We start from the raw sequence: 14,656 nt of genomic DNA, 5'->3' as shown, positions 1-14,656 counted from the left end.
GTTGGAAGAGACCTCATGGGCCATCCAGTCCAACCCCCTGCTAAGAAGCAGGAAATCGCATTCAAAGCACCCCCGACAGATGGCCATCCAGCCTCTGTTTAAAAGCCTCCAAAGAAGGAGCCTCTACCACGGCCCGGGGGGGAGAGTTCCACTGCCGAACAGCCTTTCTCACAGTGAGGAAGTTCTTCCTGATGTTCAGGTGGAATCTCCTTTCCTGTAGTTTGAAACCATTGTTCCGTGTCCTAGTCTGCAGGGCCGCAGAAAACAAGCTTGCTCCCTCCTCCCTTTGACTTCCCTTCACGTATTTGTACATGGCTCTCATGTCTCCTCTCAGCCTTCTCTTCTGCAGGCTAAACATGCCCAGCTCTTTAAGCCGCTCCTCATAGGGCTTGTTCTCCACACCCTTAATCATTTTAGTCGCCCTCCTCTGGACGCTTTCCAGCTTGTCAACATCTCCCTTCAACTGTGGTGCCCAGAATTGGACGCAGTATTCCAGGTGTGGTCTGACCAAGGCAGAATAGAATAAGGGGGAGCAGGACTTCCCTGGATCTAGACGCTATTCCCCTCTTGATGCAGGACAGAATCCCATTGGCTTTTAAGCTGCCGCATCACATTGTTGGCTCATGTTTAACTTGTTGTCCACAAGGACTCCAAGGTCTTTTTCGCACTCACTGCTGTCAAGCCAGCGTCCCCCATTCTGTATCTTTGATTTCCATTTTTTCTGCCGAAGTGAAGTATCTTGCATTTGTCCCTGTTGAACTTCATTTTGTGAGTTTCGGCCCATCTCTCTAGTCTGTCAAGATCGTTTTGAATTCTGCTCCTGTCTTCTGGAGTGTTAGTTATCCCTCCCAGTTTGGTGTCGTCTGCAAACTTGATGATCGTGCCTTCTAACCCTTCGTCTAAGTCGTTAATAAAGATGTTGAACAGAACCGGGCCCAGGACGGAGCCCTGCGGCACTCCACTTGTCACTTCTTTCCATGATGAAGACGACGCATTGGTGAGCACCCTTTGGGTTCGTTCGCTTAGCCAATTACAGATCCACCTAACCGTAGTTTTGTCTAGCCCACATTTTACTAGTTTGTTTGCCAGAAGGTCGTGGGGGACTTTGTCGAAGGCCTTACTGAAATCCAGGTACGCTACATCCACAGCATTCCCTGTATCGACCCAACTCGTAACTCTATCGAAAAAAGAGATCAGATTAGTCTGGCATGACTTGTTTTTGGTAAATCTGTGTTGACTATTAGCAATGACCGCATTTGTTTCTAAGTGTTTGCAGACCACTTCCTTGATGATCTTTTCCAGAATCTTGCCTGGTATCGATGTGAGGCTGACTGGACGGTAATTGTTTGGCTCGTTCTTTTTTCCCTTCTTGAAGATAAATAGGGACCACATTCGCCTTCCTCCAGTCTTCCGGGACTTCTCCCGTTCTCCAAGAACTCTCGAAGATAATTGCCAGTGGTTCTGAAATAACTTCCGCTAGTTCCTTCAATACTCTTGGATGTAGAACAGAGACCTTGGTCTCTGTTCAATAATAATAATAATAATAATAATAATAATAATAATAATAATAACAACAACAACAACAACTCCACGTTGGTCTCTGTTCAATAATGTTCAATAATAATAATAATAATAATAACTGGAAAATCAAATGCATGAAGCCAGTTGGCTGAGTTTGCAAGGACCTGGGAATTGTAACTGTTGCTATCCTGCTGCTGGAGAACCAGTTTGAACAGGTTACTGTGTATAGAGCAGTCATTCCCAAAGTGGGCACTACCGCCCCCCGGTGGGCGCTGGAGCGATCCAGGGGGGCGGTGATGGCACCTATTAGGACACGGGGGTGGGGTCGGAGGAGGGGCGAGGCCTCTTTCCAAGAGCCCGAGACAGGGCTGAGAATCTATACCTCTCCTGGGGCTCTTGTTGGGACACAGAGGGTGGAGCTAGGGAAGGGGGTGGGGCCTCCTTCCAAGAGCCTGAGACAGGGCTGAGCCTCTATATTTCTCCTGAGAGGCCTTATAGGACTAAAGGCCAGGGCTGGGGGTGGGGCCTCTTCCCAAGAGCCCGAGACAGGGCCCGAGACAGGGCTCTGTATTCCTCCCCTGAGGTGCTTGTTAGAACACAGGGGCGGGGTAGAGAGGCCCCGCCCCCTCCTCTAGCCCCGCCCCCTGTGTCCTAGCAGGCGCCGCAGGACAGGGATAGATGCTCAGCCCTGCCTCAGAGCTCATAACTCCGCCCATCCCAGTCCTGGCCGCCCATTTGTGGCCCCGCCCACCTCCCCCTCACAGCCCTGCATCTTGGACTAGGGGAGAGGCTCAGCCCCGCCCTCTTGAGCAGGAGCCACGCCCACCCCTCTAAGCCACGCCCCTTTTCCAGGAGGCGCTGAGTCATATTTTTTTCTGGAAAGGGGACAGCAGGCCAAATAAGTTTGGGAACCACTGATTTAAAGAGTCCCAGAAAGTCCCTGCAGGCTTCGTTTAGGAACAGGTGTGCGTTCCAGCGGGCATTAACTGGCCCTGATTATTTCCTTTCCAGAATTCCTCTGTTTTCTGAGTGTTGTTCTTTATTTACCTCCCTTTGAAGCTGCAAGGCTTTGAAGCTGCAAGGCCATTCAATGCTAATCAAGCTGGGCAATTGCAACATTCACGCTTGCCTCCAACAGACAAGAGTTTTTTCTCCCACCCTGGACATTATTCTTGAAATGTCAAGTTTGGGAAGGAGGTCCTCACAAAGGCACTAGCGTCACCCACCCAGACACAAAGCAGAGGCAAGGTGCGGTTTTGCTTGGCTTCAGATCCCAATTTTTCAAAACGAAGGGAAGATAGAACAGATAGAAGAGACCCCTGAGGATCGAGGCCTGGATGTAAATTATTCATGCACGGCAGCGTGAAAGCAATGAAATAGAATTGAAATTGAAATATAAACATGCATCATGGGTGTCAAAAGCACAGGAGAAGATATGCGCTTGCTGCCGAATCATGGCATTGCAGAGCAACTGGGGAGTATGTTGCGGGGTGACAACCATCAGGGCCTGGATCTTTCTGATCCATCATTAAAACATATCAATTAAAACAATTGTTGCAAATTACACAATACATGCCAAGTTTGGTCCAGATCCATCATTGTTTGGGTTCATAGTGCGCTCTGGATGTAGGTGAACTACAAATCTTATAAATCCTTCCAAGGTCCGTCATTGGTGGAGGTCACTTGGTTATGGGTGAACTACAACTCCCAGAAAGGAAGGTCAGTCCCCCCCCCCCCCAAAAAAAAAACACCTTTAGTAATCAAATTTGGGCATATTGTGTATGCGTGCCAAGTTTGGTCCAGATCCATCATTGTTTGGGTTCATAGTGCGCTCTGGATGGAGGTGAACTACAACTCCTATAAATCCTTCCAAAGACCTCCAGTATTTCCTCTTGGTCATGGGGGTCCTGTGTGCCAAGTGAGTTCCATGTCCATCGTTGGTGGAGTTCAGAGTGCTCTTAGATTGCAGGTGGACTATACATCCCAGTACCTACATGGTGAATTCTCCCGAAAACTCTCTAGTATGTTCAGTCGCTGATCAATTCTTCTATTTGCTGTGTGCCATAGAAAAGAAAGGGTTAAGGGAGAGGCAGTGGGCGGGGTCATGCAAATTCCACACCAGTGGAGATAGTCAGAAGTTGTGAGGTCTGTTGGAAACTAGGCAAGTAGGGTTTATATATCTGTGGAAGTTCCTGTTGGAGGCCAGTGTGAATGTTGTAATTAATCACCTTTGTTAGCATTAAATGGCATTCCCAGCCTCACCTCCTGGCCTGGGGGAATCCTTTGTTCAGAGTCGTTAGCTGCCCCCTGATTGATTCCTGTCTGGAATTCTTCTGTTTTCAGAGTTCTGCTCCTTAGGGTTATTTTGGGTTGTTTTGATTTTGGATATTTTTAATACTGATAGCCAAATTTTGTTCATTTTCATGGTTTCCTCCTTTGTGTTGAAGTTGTCCACATGCTTGTGGATTTCCATGGCTTCTCTGTGTAGTCTGACATGATAGTTGTTGGAGTGGTTGAGCATTTCTGTGTTCTCTTTTGAGTGGTCCTTTCCTGTTGACACTATACACTCATGAGCATCTGGTATGTGTTTTTCCCCCCAGTGTACTTGCCGGAAGGACACCGTGAAGATCTCGATGGACGTCTTTGTGAGGGTCCTCCAGCCGGAGCGGTACGACTTATGGAAGCAAGGGAAAGACATTGCCCCCTTGGATCACTTGAAACCCACGGCGTTAACCAGCCCGGAGCTGGAAGCCTGGAATAAGACAAAGGAGGCCTTGAAAGCCAGGATGCTCCGCAGGTAAGAATCATAGAATCATAGAATAGTAGAGTTGGAAGAGACTTCATGGGCCATCCAGTCCAACCCCCTGCAAGAAGCAGGAAAATCTCATTCAAAGCACCCCCGACAGATGGCCATCCAGCCTCTACTTAAAAGCTTCCAAAAAAGGAGCCTCCACCACTGTCCGGGGAGGCAGTTCCACTGCCAAACAGCTCTCACAGTGAGGAAGTTCAGGTGGAATCTCCTGTAGTTTGAAGTCATTGTTCCGTGTCCTAGTCTGCAAGGCAGCAGAAAACAATCTTGCTCCCTCCTCCCTATGACTTCCCCTCACATATTTGTACATGGCTATCATGTCTCCTCTCAAGGAGCAAAGCTGACTAATTGCCTCCTCACTTTTGTGCGAACCCACTGCCACTTGAGTTCAGCCTCTGGCTCAGAAAGCTTCAACAGGAAGCCAGCAATCAGTGAAAACAATAGCACTTTCAAAACAATAGCAAAGAGGCAAGCACATGGATTCCTAATGCAGTCTCAGAAAAGATTCAAGCACACAGCTTCCTAATGCAATCTAAGAAAAGAGTCAGCACAAACTAAGCTTTTTAATGCAATCTGAGACAGGGCTTACCTAAAGCAAGGAGCAAAGCTGACTTCTTGCCTCCTCACTTCTGTGAGTTCAGTCTCTGGCTCAGAAAGCTTCAACAGGAAGCCAGCAATCAGTCAAAACAATAGCACTTTCAAAACAATAGCAGAGTAGCAAAAAGGCAAGCACATGGCTTCCTAATGCAATCTACGAAAAGAGTCAAGCACGCAGCTTCCTAATGCAATCTAAGAAAAGAGTCTGCACAAACTAAGCTTTTTAATGCAGTCTTAGACAGGGCTTAACTAAAGCAAGGAGCAAAGCTGACTTCTTGCCTCCTCACTTCTCTTTGGACTCCCTTTCGGAGCAGAAAGCAAAAAGCAGCGCTGGAAGGAAGTTGATTTCTTCGTCATGTAGTCTGTGAAATCGCACATATGGGTTAATTCCCGCGCATGCGCAGCTTTTCGGAATATTCTAGAACTTAAAATGAAACAAATTGGCGGAGGCCCCGCCCAGTACTCCCCAGTAGTATAAATGCCCGAGGGCGGGGACTGCGCCTTAGTTCCTTTTTCCGCGCTCCAGCAGCAGCTTTAGGAATTTTTCTCTAGTACTACCGCCATTTTTAACGGTCCTAACGGTTTTTGACTCGGCCTACTGACTATCCCTACGGACTCCCTACTCTGAATAACGTTATCGACTCGGACTGCCTGACTACTCCCTGCCTCTCTAATACCTACCTGACCGGACCGCTCTTGACTACTCCTGGACGACTCCCTCCAGATCGCCATCAGGCCAGTTTCATTCCCTAAGATGGCAACAACCTTTTTTAAGAAATGCGGAGCTTGTGGGGGTAAACTCCCTGACTCAGACGGCCATTCGATGTGCCTCCTCTGTTTGGGGGAAAACCATCTACCCCAATCATGTAAAATTTGCTTATCTTTTACTCCACAAGCCCGGAGAAATAGGGAGTCCCGGCTCAAGGCATTACTGTACGAGCGGGCCTTAGCCCCCGATGTAGCCCGCACCGCTAAGCGCCCAGCCTCAGATCTGGCTACTTCCCCTTCGGAGGTAGCCGAAGGACGCCCTTCACCTAGTTCAATGCCTCCGCCTCTCTCCCAAGAAGGCAATATGGAGACTGAGCCGGCAGCCCCTAAGAGGGCAAAACCATCCAAACAAGCCGCCGCTAAGCAGAGGGAGAGCCACAAAAAACCTAAAAAGAAGGGGCAACTTGTTGGCGCCAAGCCCTCAAGTCCCCGGGATTCACTCCAACAGGAGATGCCGCTCGATCACCCCTCCCCCCGGGAGGTATCACAAAGCCCGCCAACGCTGACTCAGGCTTCTCCAGCAGCAGCGGAATCTGAGATCCCACTGGGATCAGGAGCGGAGGCCCCCTCCCTGACCCCTGAGGTGGGCCCACCAACGGGAGCAGAGCGAGAAAGCCCTCCGACTTTGGGCTCGATTCAACCCCCTGTAGCCGCTGTGCCAACGCCTGGAGAAGGCATGGAGCACAGATCCCAGGGCCGCCCGCGTGAGAGAGGTTCCCAGCATGCCTCTCAACACCGACGCCGCTCACCTTCGATCTCCTCATGGTCATCCCGGTCCCGGAGCCCATCGGCCGCCACAGGCTATTTTACAAACCCGGGATTCCCACCCGCTGTATTTTTACGATTATGGGCATTACAAGTATGCCCCTCCTCCTCCTCCCGGCTTCGGCTTCTGCCGCCATTTTGACTGCTGCAGGGGGGCGGGACCGTACAGAGGCCACGCCCCTGATCCTGTGCCACAGGACCCCGCCCCTTCAAGCCTGCCCCTCCCTCGCTCAGCAGCGTCGACGCAGCAGAAACAAGCCCAGGCGGCGATCTCGAGCTCGACGGCTCAATCTCTGCGCCTGGGAGACAAGCCCTATTCCTCCTCGGTACCGAAGCAGGCTCCAGCGACTCCTGCTCCTGCGGATGTGGCAGACGTCGGTCCCGGAGAGGCCGAGGACCTCTCAGATGGGGAAGACCCGGCCTCCCCTGCAGAGCTCCCATTGGAACCGGAGCCTTCTTCTCCTGAGGAGTCAAAAGGTTTTTCAGCCTTGCTAATTAGAATGGCCAGAGCTCTAAAACTATCCATTCCACAGCCTGTGAAGGTGGTAGAGGACCCCATGTTTCCGTCCTCCCAGCAGCAAGACCCCCCCTCTACAACTCTGCCATCACTTCCCTTTCTGCTCCAACTAAGTAAAGCATCCGGTGTGGCCCCAGCTGCGGTACCAGCCACACCCAAGAGAGCGGAGAACATTTACAAAATTGACTTATCATCAGCCCCATGGCTGGCTGGGCAGCCTAAACCGAACTCTATTGTTGTCAATGTGAGTCAACCCAAGCCCTCCCAAAGGGCTCAAGTAACACCCTCAGATAAGGAGGGAAAAAAGTTAGAGGGCATGGGTAAGAAAATATACTCCTCCGCCTGTCTGTCTACAAGAATGGCCCACTATGCAGCTTACATGGCAGGATATCAAATTTACCTATGGGACAGAATTGCTGCCTATATTGACCTACTCCCAGCGGAGGAGCAAACCCTCGCGTGTGCCTTCCACCAGGAAGCCTCCTCTCTAAGCACATTCCAGAAGGAGCTCGCAAAACACACTGCAGATTCCGCGGGTAAACTTTTGGCAGCTGCAGTAGCCCTCCGTCGCCACGCATGGCTGAGGGCGTCGGGCCTCTCCCAATCAGCGCGCAATGTTATAGAAGACTTGCCTATGGATGAAGCGGGTTTGTTTAACCCAGAAACAGATTCCCAATTAGAACACACTCAGAAGATGCGGCAAACCGCTCATAAGTACGGTTTCTCTCCTTACCTTTCACAGTATCACAGACCGTATTGGCCATCACGCTTTCAATATAACCGGCGCAGAACCAGCTCACCGCCGTTTAGAGGACGCCAGCGCCCTCACCCACGCCCGGCTACATCCAGGAAGCCTCCAACCCCCTACAGAGGGCAACAACGAGGGGGAGGTAAACAAGGAGAGCGCCAGAGGCGTCGCTTCTAGCTTACCCGCTAGAAGCACTTCACCATGTTCTTCGAGTTCCATAGTTTTAGAAGTTTCAAACAGTTCAAGAGCAAGTTCCTTAGCTCCTGCAGTTGACTGTTCCTCGGTAGGCTCCGTTGAGCCTAGTTTTCCTCTCGAGTTTTATTCATCCCAAGCTACTGCTTCTCAACCCCTACCCCCGGGGGCGTTTCGGGACCGCCTCTTCCCCTTCATCCAAGCATGGAGAAGAATAACAACCGACCGATGGGTGCTCAATGTTATTGAGAGGGGCTACACCATTGAATTCCAGTCGCTCCCCCCAGTGGGGCATATTCGAATTACTAAACCTTCTAGCCCGTTACGTGAGGAAATAGGCACCCTCCTGGGTAAAGGGGCCATATCCAGACTCCACCCATCTGAAGCATCAAACTGTTTCTTCTCCAGATACTTCTTGATTCCAAAGAGGGACGGAGGACTGCGGCCCATATTAGATCTCAGGGAAGTTAACCACTACATAAAACCACAAAAATTCAGGATGGTGACCCTGGCCAATATCCTCCCTCTACTGAGACCTGGAGCCTGGTTTGTCACCATCGACCTCAAAGACGCTTATTTTCATTTCTCTGTCACAAAAAACCATCGGAGATTTCTCAGTTTTGCAGTAGGAAAGAAACTTTTTTCCTTTAATGTCCTTCCCTTCGGACTCTCCACAGCCCCCCGTGTGTTCACTAAGTGTATAGCTGTCGTGGCAGCATACCTTAGACGCAAGGGCGTAACAATATTTCCGTATCTAGACGACTGGCTACTAACCTCAGTGTCTAGAACACGACTGGAGGCTGACGTCTTCCTCACCCTCTCTCTCCTCCAGGAACTGGGCCTTGTGGTGAACACCGAGAAGTCCATGCTAACGCCGTCTCGATGCGTCCAATTCATTGGGGCTTACATAGACTCTTCCAGGGAAAAAGCCTTCCTTCCAGAGGACCGCTTCCAGACAATCCGATCTACCATCACCGACATCTCTATCCGAGGCGTCGCCTCCGCATGGGAAATCCAATCCCTCCTTGGCCACATGGCATCCACCACTGTTGTCACCCAATTCGCGAGGCTACGGATGCGACCATTACAATTTTGGCTCCTCCAAAACTTCAATCCCTTGGTAGACAACCAGAACATACTACTGCACCTCCCGGCCAAAATTCTCCGTTCCCTCCAATGGTGGATGAAAAGAGGGAATGTCTGCTCGGGAATGCCATTCCGACAGCCCCAGCCCTCCCGCCACCTGACGACGGACGCATACCTGCACGGATGGGGAGCCCACCTCCAAGATCTGACCGTCCACGGCAAGTGGTCCCACAAGGAGAAGAGCTACCACATCAATTTCCTCGAATTGCTAGCAGTACAAAAAGCTCTACGAGCTTTCGAACCCCTCATCAGGGGAAGAGTTGTCCAACTGTTGACAGACAACACCACGGTGAAATGTTATGTCAACAAACAGGGAGGAACACACTCCCGAAATCTCCTTCACCTGACGTTCCAGATTTGGGAATGGTGTATCCGCAGACACACCATCCTCACCGCCATTCATCTCCCGGGAGAGGAGAACGTCCTGGCCGATGCCCTCAGCAGGACACCAACATCCAATCACGAATGGCAACTCCATCGGGAAGAATTCGAACGCCTGGTCCGTTGGTGGGGCCGACCCGCAGTAGACCTCTTTGCATCACCAACAAACGCTCAGTGCGACATGTTCTGTGCCAGACTTCGCCCCGGGGCAGTCCCAGGCTGCATGGGGGATGCGTTCATGATCACATGGAGTCAAGGTCTCCTCTACGCGTTTCCCCCAATCCTGATGATACCCAAGACTGTAACGAAAATTGTAACAGACAACGCAAACTGTATGCTGATCACACCATGGTGGCCACGGCAGCATTGGTTCACAGCAGTCCTCCAAGCCTCGGGGGAGGAATACATGCACCTGTCCAGCAGAGCAGATCTTCTCTCCGTCCAAAACGGTCAGATACGTCATCCAGACTTACCATCGCTGAAGCTAACAGCGTGGAGAATTCGTCCTTCCCTCACGTTTCGTCAGCAGTTAAGGCCATAATTGACGCGGTTCAAAAACTCTCAACAAAGAAGTCTTACCTTTACAAATTGTCCCGTTTTACCAAGTTCACCAGGCCACAGGGGTTAGATCCATACACGGCTCCCACACCAGTCATCCTCGACTTTCTGGTCAACCTATCAGGTGCAGGACTCTCGCTCTCATCTCTGAAATCCTACCTAGCAGCGATTTCCTGGTATAGAAGAAAAAAGGGATCCCCCTCATGCTTTCTTGACCCCATGATTCGGCTATTCCTCAAAGGCTACACAAACTTACATCCTCCTTCGACCCCACCCTGCCCGGCCTGGAGCTTGGAACTCGTGCTGTCACAATTATCCAAGGCTCCATTCGAACCCATGGCGTCGTGTGATCTCTCTCACCTCTCGTGGAAGACAGCCTTCTTGGTGGCCATAACATCGGCGAGGCGCGTAAGTGAGATCTGCGCGTTAAGGGCAGACCCGCCCTATATACGCTTTCACAAGGAGAAAGTTATCCTACGACCAGATATCAAGTTCCTTCCCAAAGTGGTCTCCCGGTTCCACCTCTCCCAGGACATCTCCCTGCCCGCCTTCTTTCAGCACCCAACCTCGCCCCTAGAGGCAGCCCTGCACTCATTAGATGTCCGAAGAGCCCTAGCCTTCTATACCGACAGAACAGCCCCCCTGAGAAAGTCAGTGAAACTGTTCGTTAAATACCGGAAGGATGTACTGAGTCTCCCGGTATCGACCCAATGGATGTCTTCATGGATTGTTTCGACAATCAGATTGGCTTACCAACTAGCTGGCAAAGACCCTCCATCACAGATCTCGGCGCACTCCACCAGAGCTGTCTCTACGTCCCAGGCATTTCTCAGGGGCATCCCTGTAGATGACATCTGCCGGGCAGCAACCTGGTCCACACCACTGACCTTTGCTGCCCACTACAAGTTGGACGCCGTTGCACGGAAGGACGCAGCTTTCGGCAGAGCCGTACTCGCTTCCTGCGTGGCATGATCCCGCCTCCAAAGGTTAGTAGCTTGCTATTCACCCATATGTGCGATTTCACAGACTACATGACGAAGAAAGACGAGTTGCTTACCTGTAACTGTGTTTCTTCGAATGTTAGTCTGTGAAATTCGCACATCCCCGCCCGTCCTCCCCGCGGTTTCATACCTGGATCTGGTGGCTGCTGCTGGCGGCCACGGAACTAAGGCGCAGTCCCCGCCCTCGGGCATTTATACTACTGGGGAGTACTGGGCGGGGCCTCCGCCAATTTGTTTCATTTTAAGTTCTAGAATATTCCGAAAAGCTGCGCATGCGCGAGAATTAACCCATATGTGCGAATTTCACAGACTAACATTCGAAGAAACACAGTTACAGGTAAGCAACTCGTCTTTCTCCCCAAACCTCTCTAGTATGTTCAGTTGCTGCTCAATTCTTCTGTTTGCCATAGGAAAGAATAGGAAAGGGTTATGGGAGAGGCAGTGGGTGGGTCATGCAAATTCCACACGAATGGAGATAGTCAGAGACACTGGGATGTCTGTGGTGGAGGAAAGACAGAAAATCTAGGAGGAAATTATCCCCGTATGAAAGCCTTCGCTTGGGTGGTTGGCAGTATGGTGTTTGTGGAGCTCTTGGAGATGTTTACAGCGCTCACTATAACCTGCAGTGTCATCGAGGGAGTAGTTACATCGGGAAACAACAGTGTTTCGAATCACAGAATAATAGAGTTGGAAGCTTTTCCTTCAATTTTGTCAAGGAACTGTCCATGCAATGCTTTGTTGTTCCAGCTGTCAGCTCTAGTTTGTAGTGCAGTCTTCTTGTACCGATTCTTTGTCTGCTGCTTCTGTTGTTGTTGTTGTTGTTGTTGTTGTTGTTATTATTATTATTATTATTATTATTATTATTATTATTATTTGTACTCTGCCCTAACTCCTAGGTGACTCAGGGTGGATTTAAAACTACTGGGTTCTGATGAGAATAGAAAAAAATTAATAGAATTAATAGCTCCGGGGCTGTGGCGCAGACGGGAGAGCAAGCCATTGCAATTAACTGCAATGAATCACTGACCAGGAGGTCATAAGTTCGAGGCCCGCTCGGAGCTATGTTGTTGTCTTTGTCCTGTGTTAAAAAGGCATTGAATGTTTGCCTAATATATGTAATGTGATCCGCCCTGAGTCCCCTTCGGGGTGAGAAGGGCGGAATATAAATGATGTAAATAAATAAATAAATAAATTCCGTAGTGTGTGAACGGTTCGAGGGTTTTCTTATTTTTTGGCTCAGTCTGCAGTTGACTTCAGGTATCCTGACCTCATACTTACTCTTCCCCGGACTTTTCAAAGTTGTTCCTCTCCCGTTTGTTCCTTCAGGGCCAAGAGGAAACGGAGCCAACCTCGGAGGCATAAGACACAGGATCAGAAGGCGCTCGGGGAAGCCATGGCGGCAGAAGCGGCCCTGGATGGAGGCAAAGAGAAGGAAGGCCAAAGGACGCTTGCAGGCTTAGATGAAGAAGGGAAACACAAACCGTCGGAAGGCAAAGAAGGTAAGGTTGTGGCACCTCACATCATCTCATATTATAATGTGAAAAAAAGTATAATGTTTCTCTCCCCAGGAATTAGTGATAATGATGCACATGATGATGCCAGTTGTGCTTGTGTTTACATCTGCAGAGGTGTTTATAGACTTGATTCCAATTGTCATTTGTAAGGAAGATGGATTAAGAATCAGCTGGGTTTCCCTGTAATGGGCAGTAAGATCACCTAAAGCTTCGGAGAGCTTCTGTTCAACCATTTCAAAGCTCCCTGCTTGAGCGGTGATGGCACAATCGTCAGCATAGATCAAATTCTCTGACTCTTTCGGCAGTGGCTGGTCATTTGGGTAAATGTTAAACATGGATAGAGCAAGAACTCTTCCCTGAGGCAAACTGTTGTTCTGTTTTCACCATCTGCTTCTTTGACCCTGGAACTCAACAAGAAAGCTCCTGTTTTTTAGCACATTTCCTATGAAGCCGCTGACTGACAACCGTTTAGCTTATCTTAATATGTAGCCTGGTTAGAGGTCTGTTTAGTTTGGGAACTGCACTTTGGAGTGAGGTGAAATTGGTACTTGTTTTCCTTCTTTTCTTTCTTCTAATATATACATATTATATTTATATATCTATATCTATATCTATCTATATCTATATCTATATCTATCTATCTATCTATCTATATATATATATATATATATATATAAAAAGAGTGATGGCATCACGGCGACCCACAAAGCAACAAAACTACAGGCCCCCCAACCTCGAAATTTGACAACACAACCCATCATCCACGCCTCTAGGTTGATACAACAAAAAGAAAAGAAAAATAAAGTCCTAATTAGAGAGAGAGGAATAATTGCTTTTATCCAATTGCTGCCAGTTAGAAGGCTAAGCTCCTCCAACTTGGTCTCCTAGCAACCCAATAAAAAATAATAAAAACACTAAAAAATTGATACAATAAAATACTATAATAACAGAAAATAACTAAAAATAATACAAGAAAATAATAAAATATAATAAATAAAAATATAACTTACAATAAAATTAATAAAAAATAAAAATTACACAACAATTTTTAACCAATACCACCACCACTTTGCCACAGCAACGCGTGGGTGGGCACAGCTAGTGTGTGTATATATATATATATATATATATACACACACACACACACACACACACCCCGTATATACCCGAGTATAAGCCGACCCGAATATAAGCCGAGGCACCTAATTGTACCACAAAAAACCTGGGAAAACATTGACTCCAGTATAAGCCAAGGGTGGTAAATTTCAGAAATAAAAATAGATACTAATAAAATTAACTGAGGCATCAGCAGGTTAAATATTTTTGAATATTTACATAAAACTGTCCAACTCTGGTTAAATCATTATTCTGATCTTCTTCAATGTAAATGTGCTTATGTATCCTTTTAATAATAATAGAGTAAATTAATACATTTTGTGATAATAATAATAATAATAATAATAATAATAATAATAATAATAAAAATAATACAGGAAAATAATACATGTAGTAATAAAGTAAAATAATATAATAATAATATCAGAGTGAAATAAATGTATTAATAATAATAAAAATAGAGTAAAATAAATGTAATAGTAGCAACAATAATAGAGAAAAATAAGAAATCTAATAATACCAATAATAATAGAGAATATATTCTTGAGTATAAACTGACCCAAATATAAGCCAACCAGGACCCTCACCCGAGTATAAGCCGAGTGGGGCTTTTTCAGTCTTAAAAAAAGGGCTGAAAAACTAGGCTTATACTCGAGTATATACACATACATACATACATACATACATACACACACATACACACACACTCTTGCTGTACCCGACCAGGCGTTGCTGTGGCGTCGTCCTAAGTGGGCTTTTGTTTGTGGAAGCAAATATGAATGCTGCAATTAGTCACCTTGATTAGCTCTGAATGGCCTTGCAGCTTCAAAGCGTGGTTGTTTCCTCCCTGGGGGAATCCTTTGTTGGGAGGTGTTAGCTGGCTCTGGTTGTTTCCTGTCTGGAATACCCTTATTTTCAGAGTGTTGTTCTTTATTTACTGTCCCAATTGTAGAGGTTTTTAAAACTGGCTGCCAGGTTTTATTCATTTTGATGGTTCCAAGGAACTCAATAATAATAATAATA

The 14,656-nt window shown here is 47.9% G+C and overlaps 1 protein-coding gene across 2 annotated transcripts in view; it reads left to right on the top strand.

Moving 5' to 3' along the window:
* The window catches only part of kdm4b (lysine demethylase 4B), a 210,919-nt gene that overhangs the window by 138,545 nt on the left and 57,718 nt on the right, over positions 1 to 14,656 (top strand). For both annotated transcript variants that reach the window (XM_008122219.3, XM_016998043.2), the window contains exons 8-9: positions 4,122 to 4,318; positions 12,330 to 12,502. In XM_008122219.3, the coding sequence (XP_008120426.1) occupies positions 4,122 to 4,318; positions 12,330 to 12,502 (370 nt within the window). The remainder of the gene's footprint in view (positions 1 to 4,121; positions 4,319 to 12,329; positions 12,503 to 14,656) is intronic.

This window comes from Anolis carolinensis, unplaced genomic scaffold (assembly GCF_035594765.1).
Source record: "Anolis carolinensis isolate JA03-04 unplaced genomic scaffold, rAnoCar3.1.pri scaffold_7, whole genome shotgun sequence".
Classification (NCBI taxonomy): domain Eukaryota; kingdom Metazoa; phylum Chordata; class Lepidosauria; order Squamata; family Dactyloidae; genus Anolis; species Anolis carolinensis.
The sequence above is the reverse complement of the archived record's forward strand: the minus strand, read 5'-3'. Positions and strand labels throughout refer to the sequence as shown.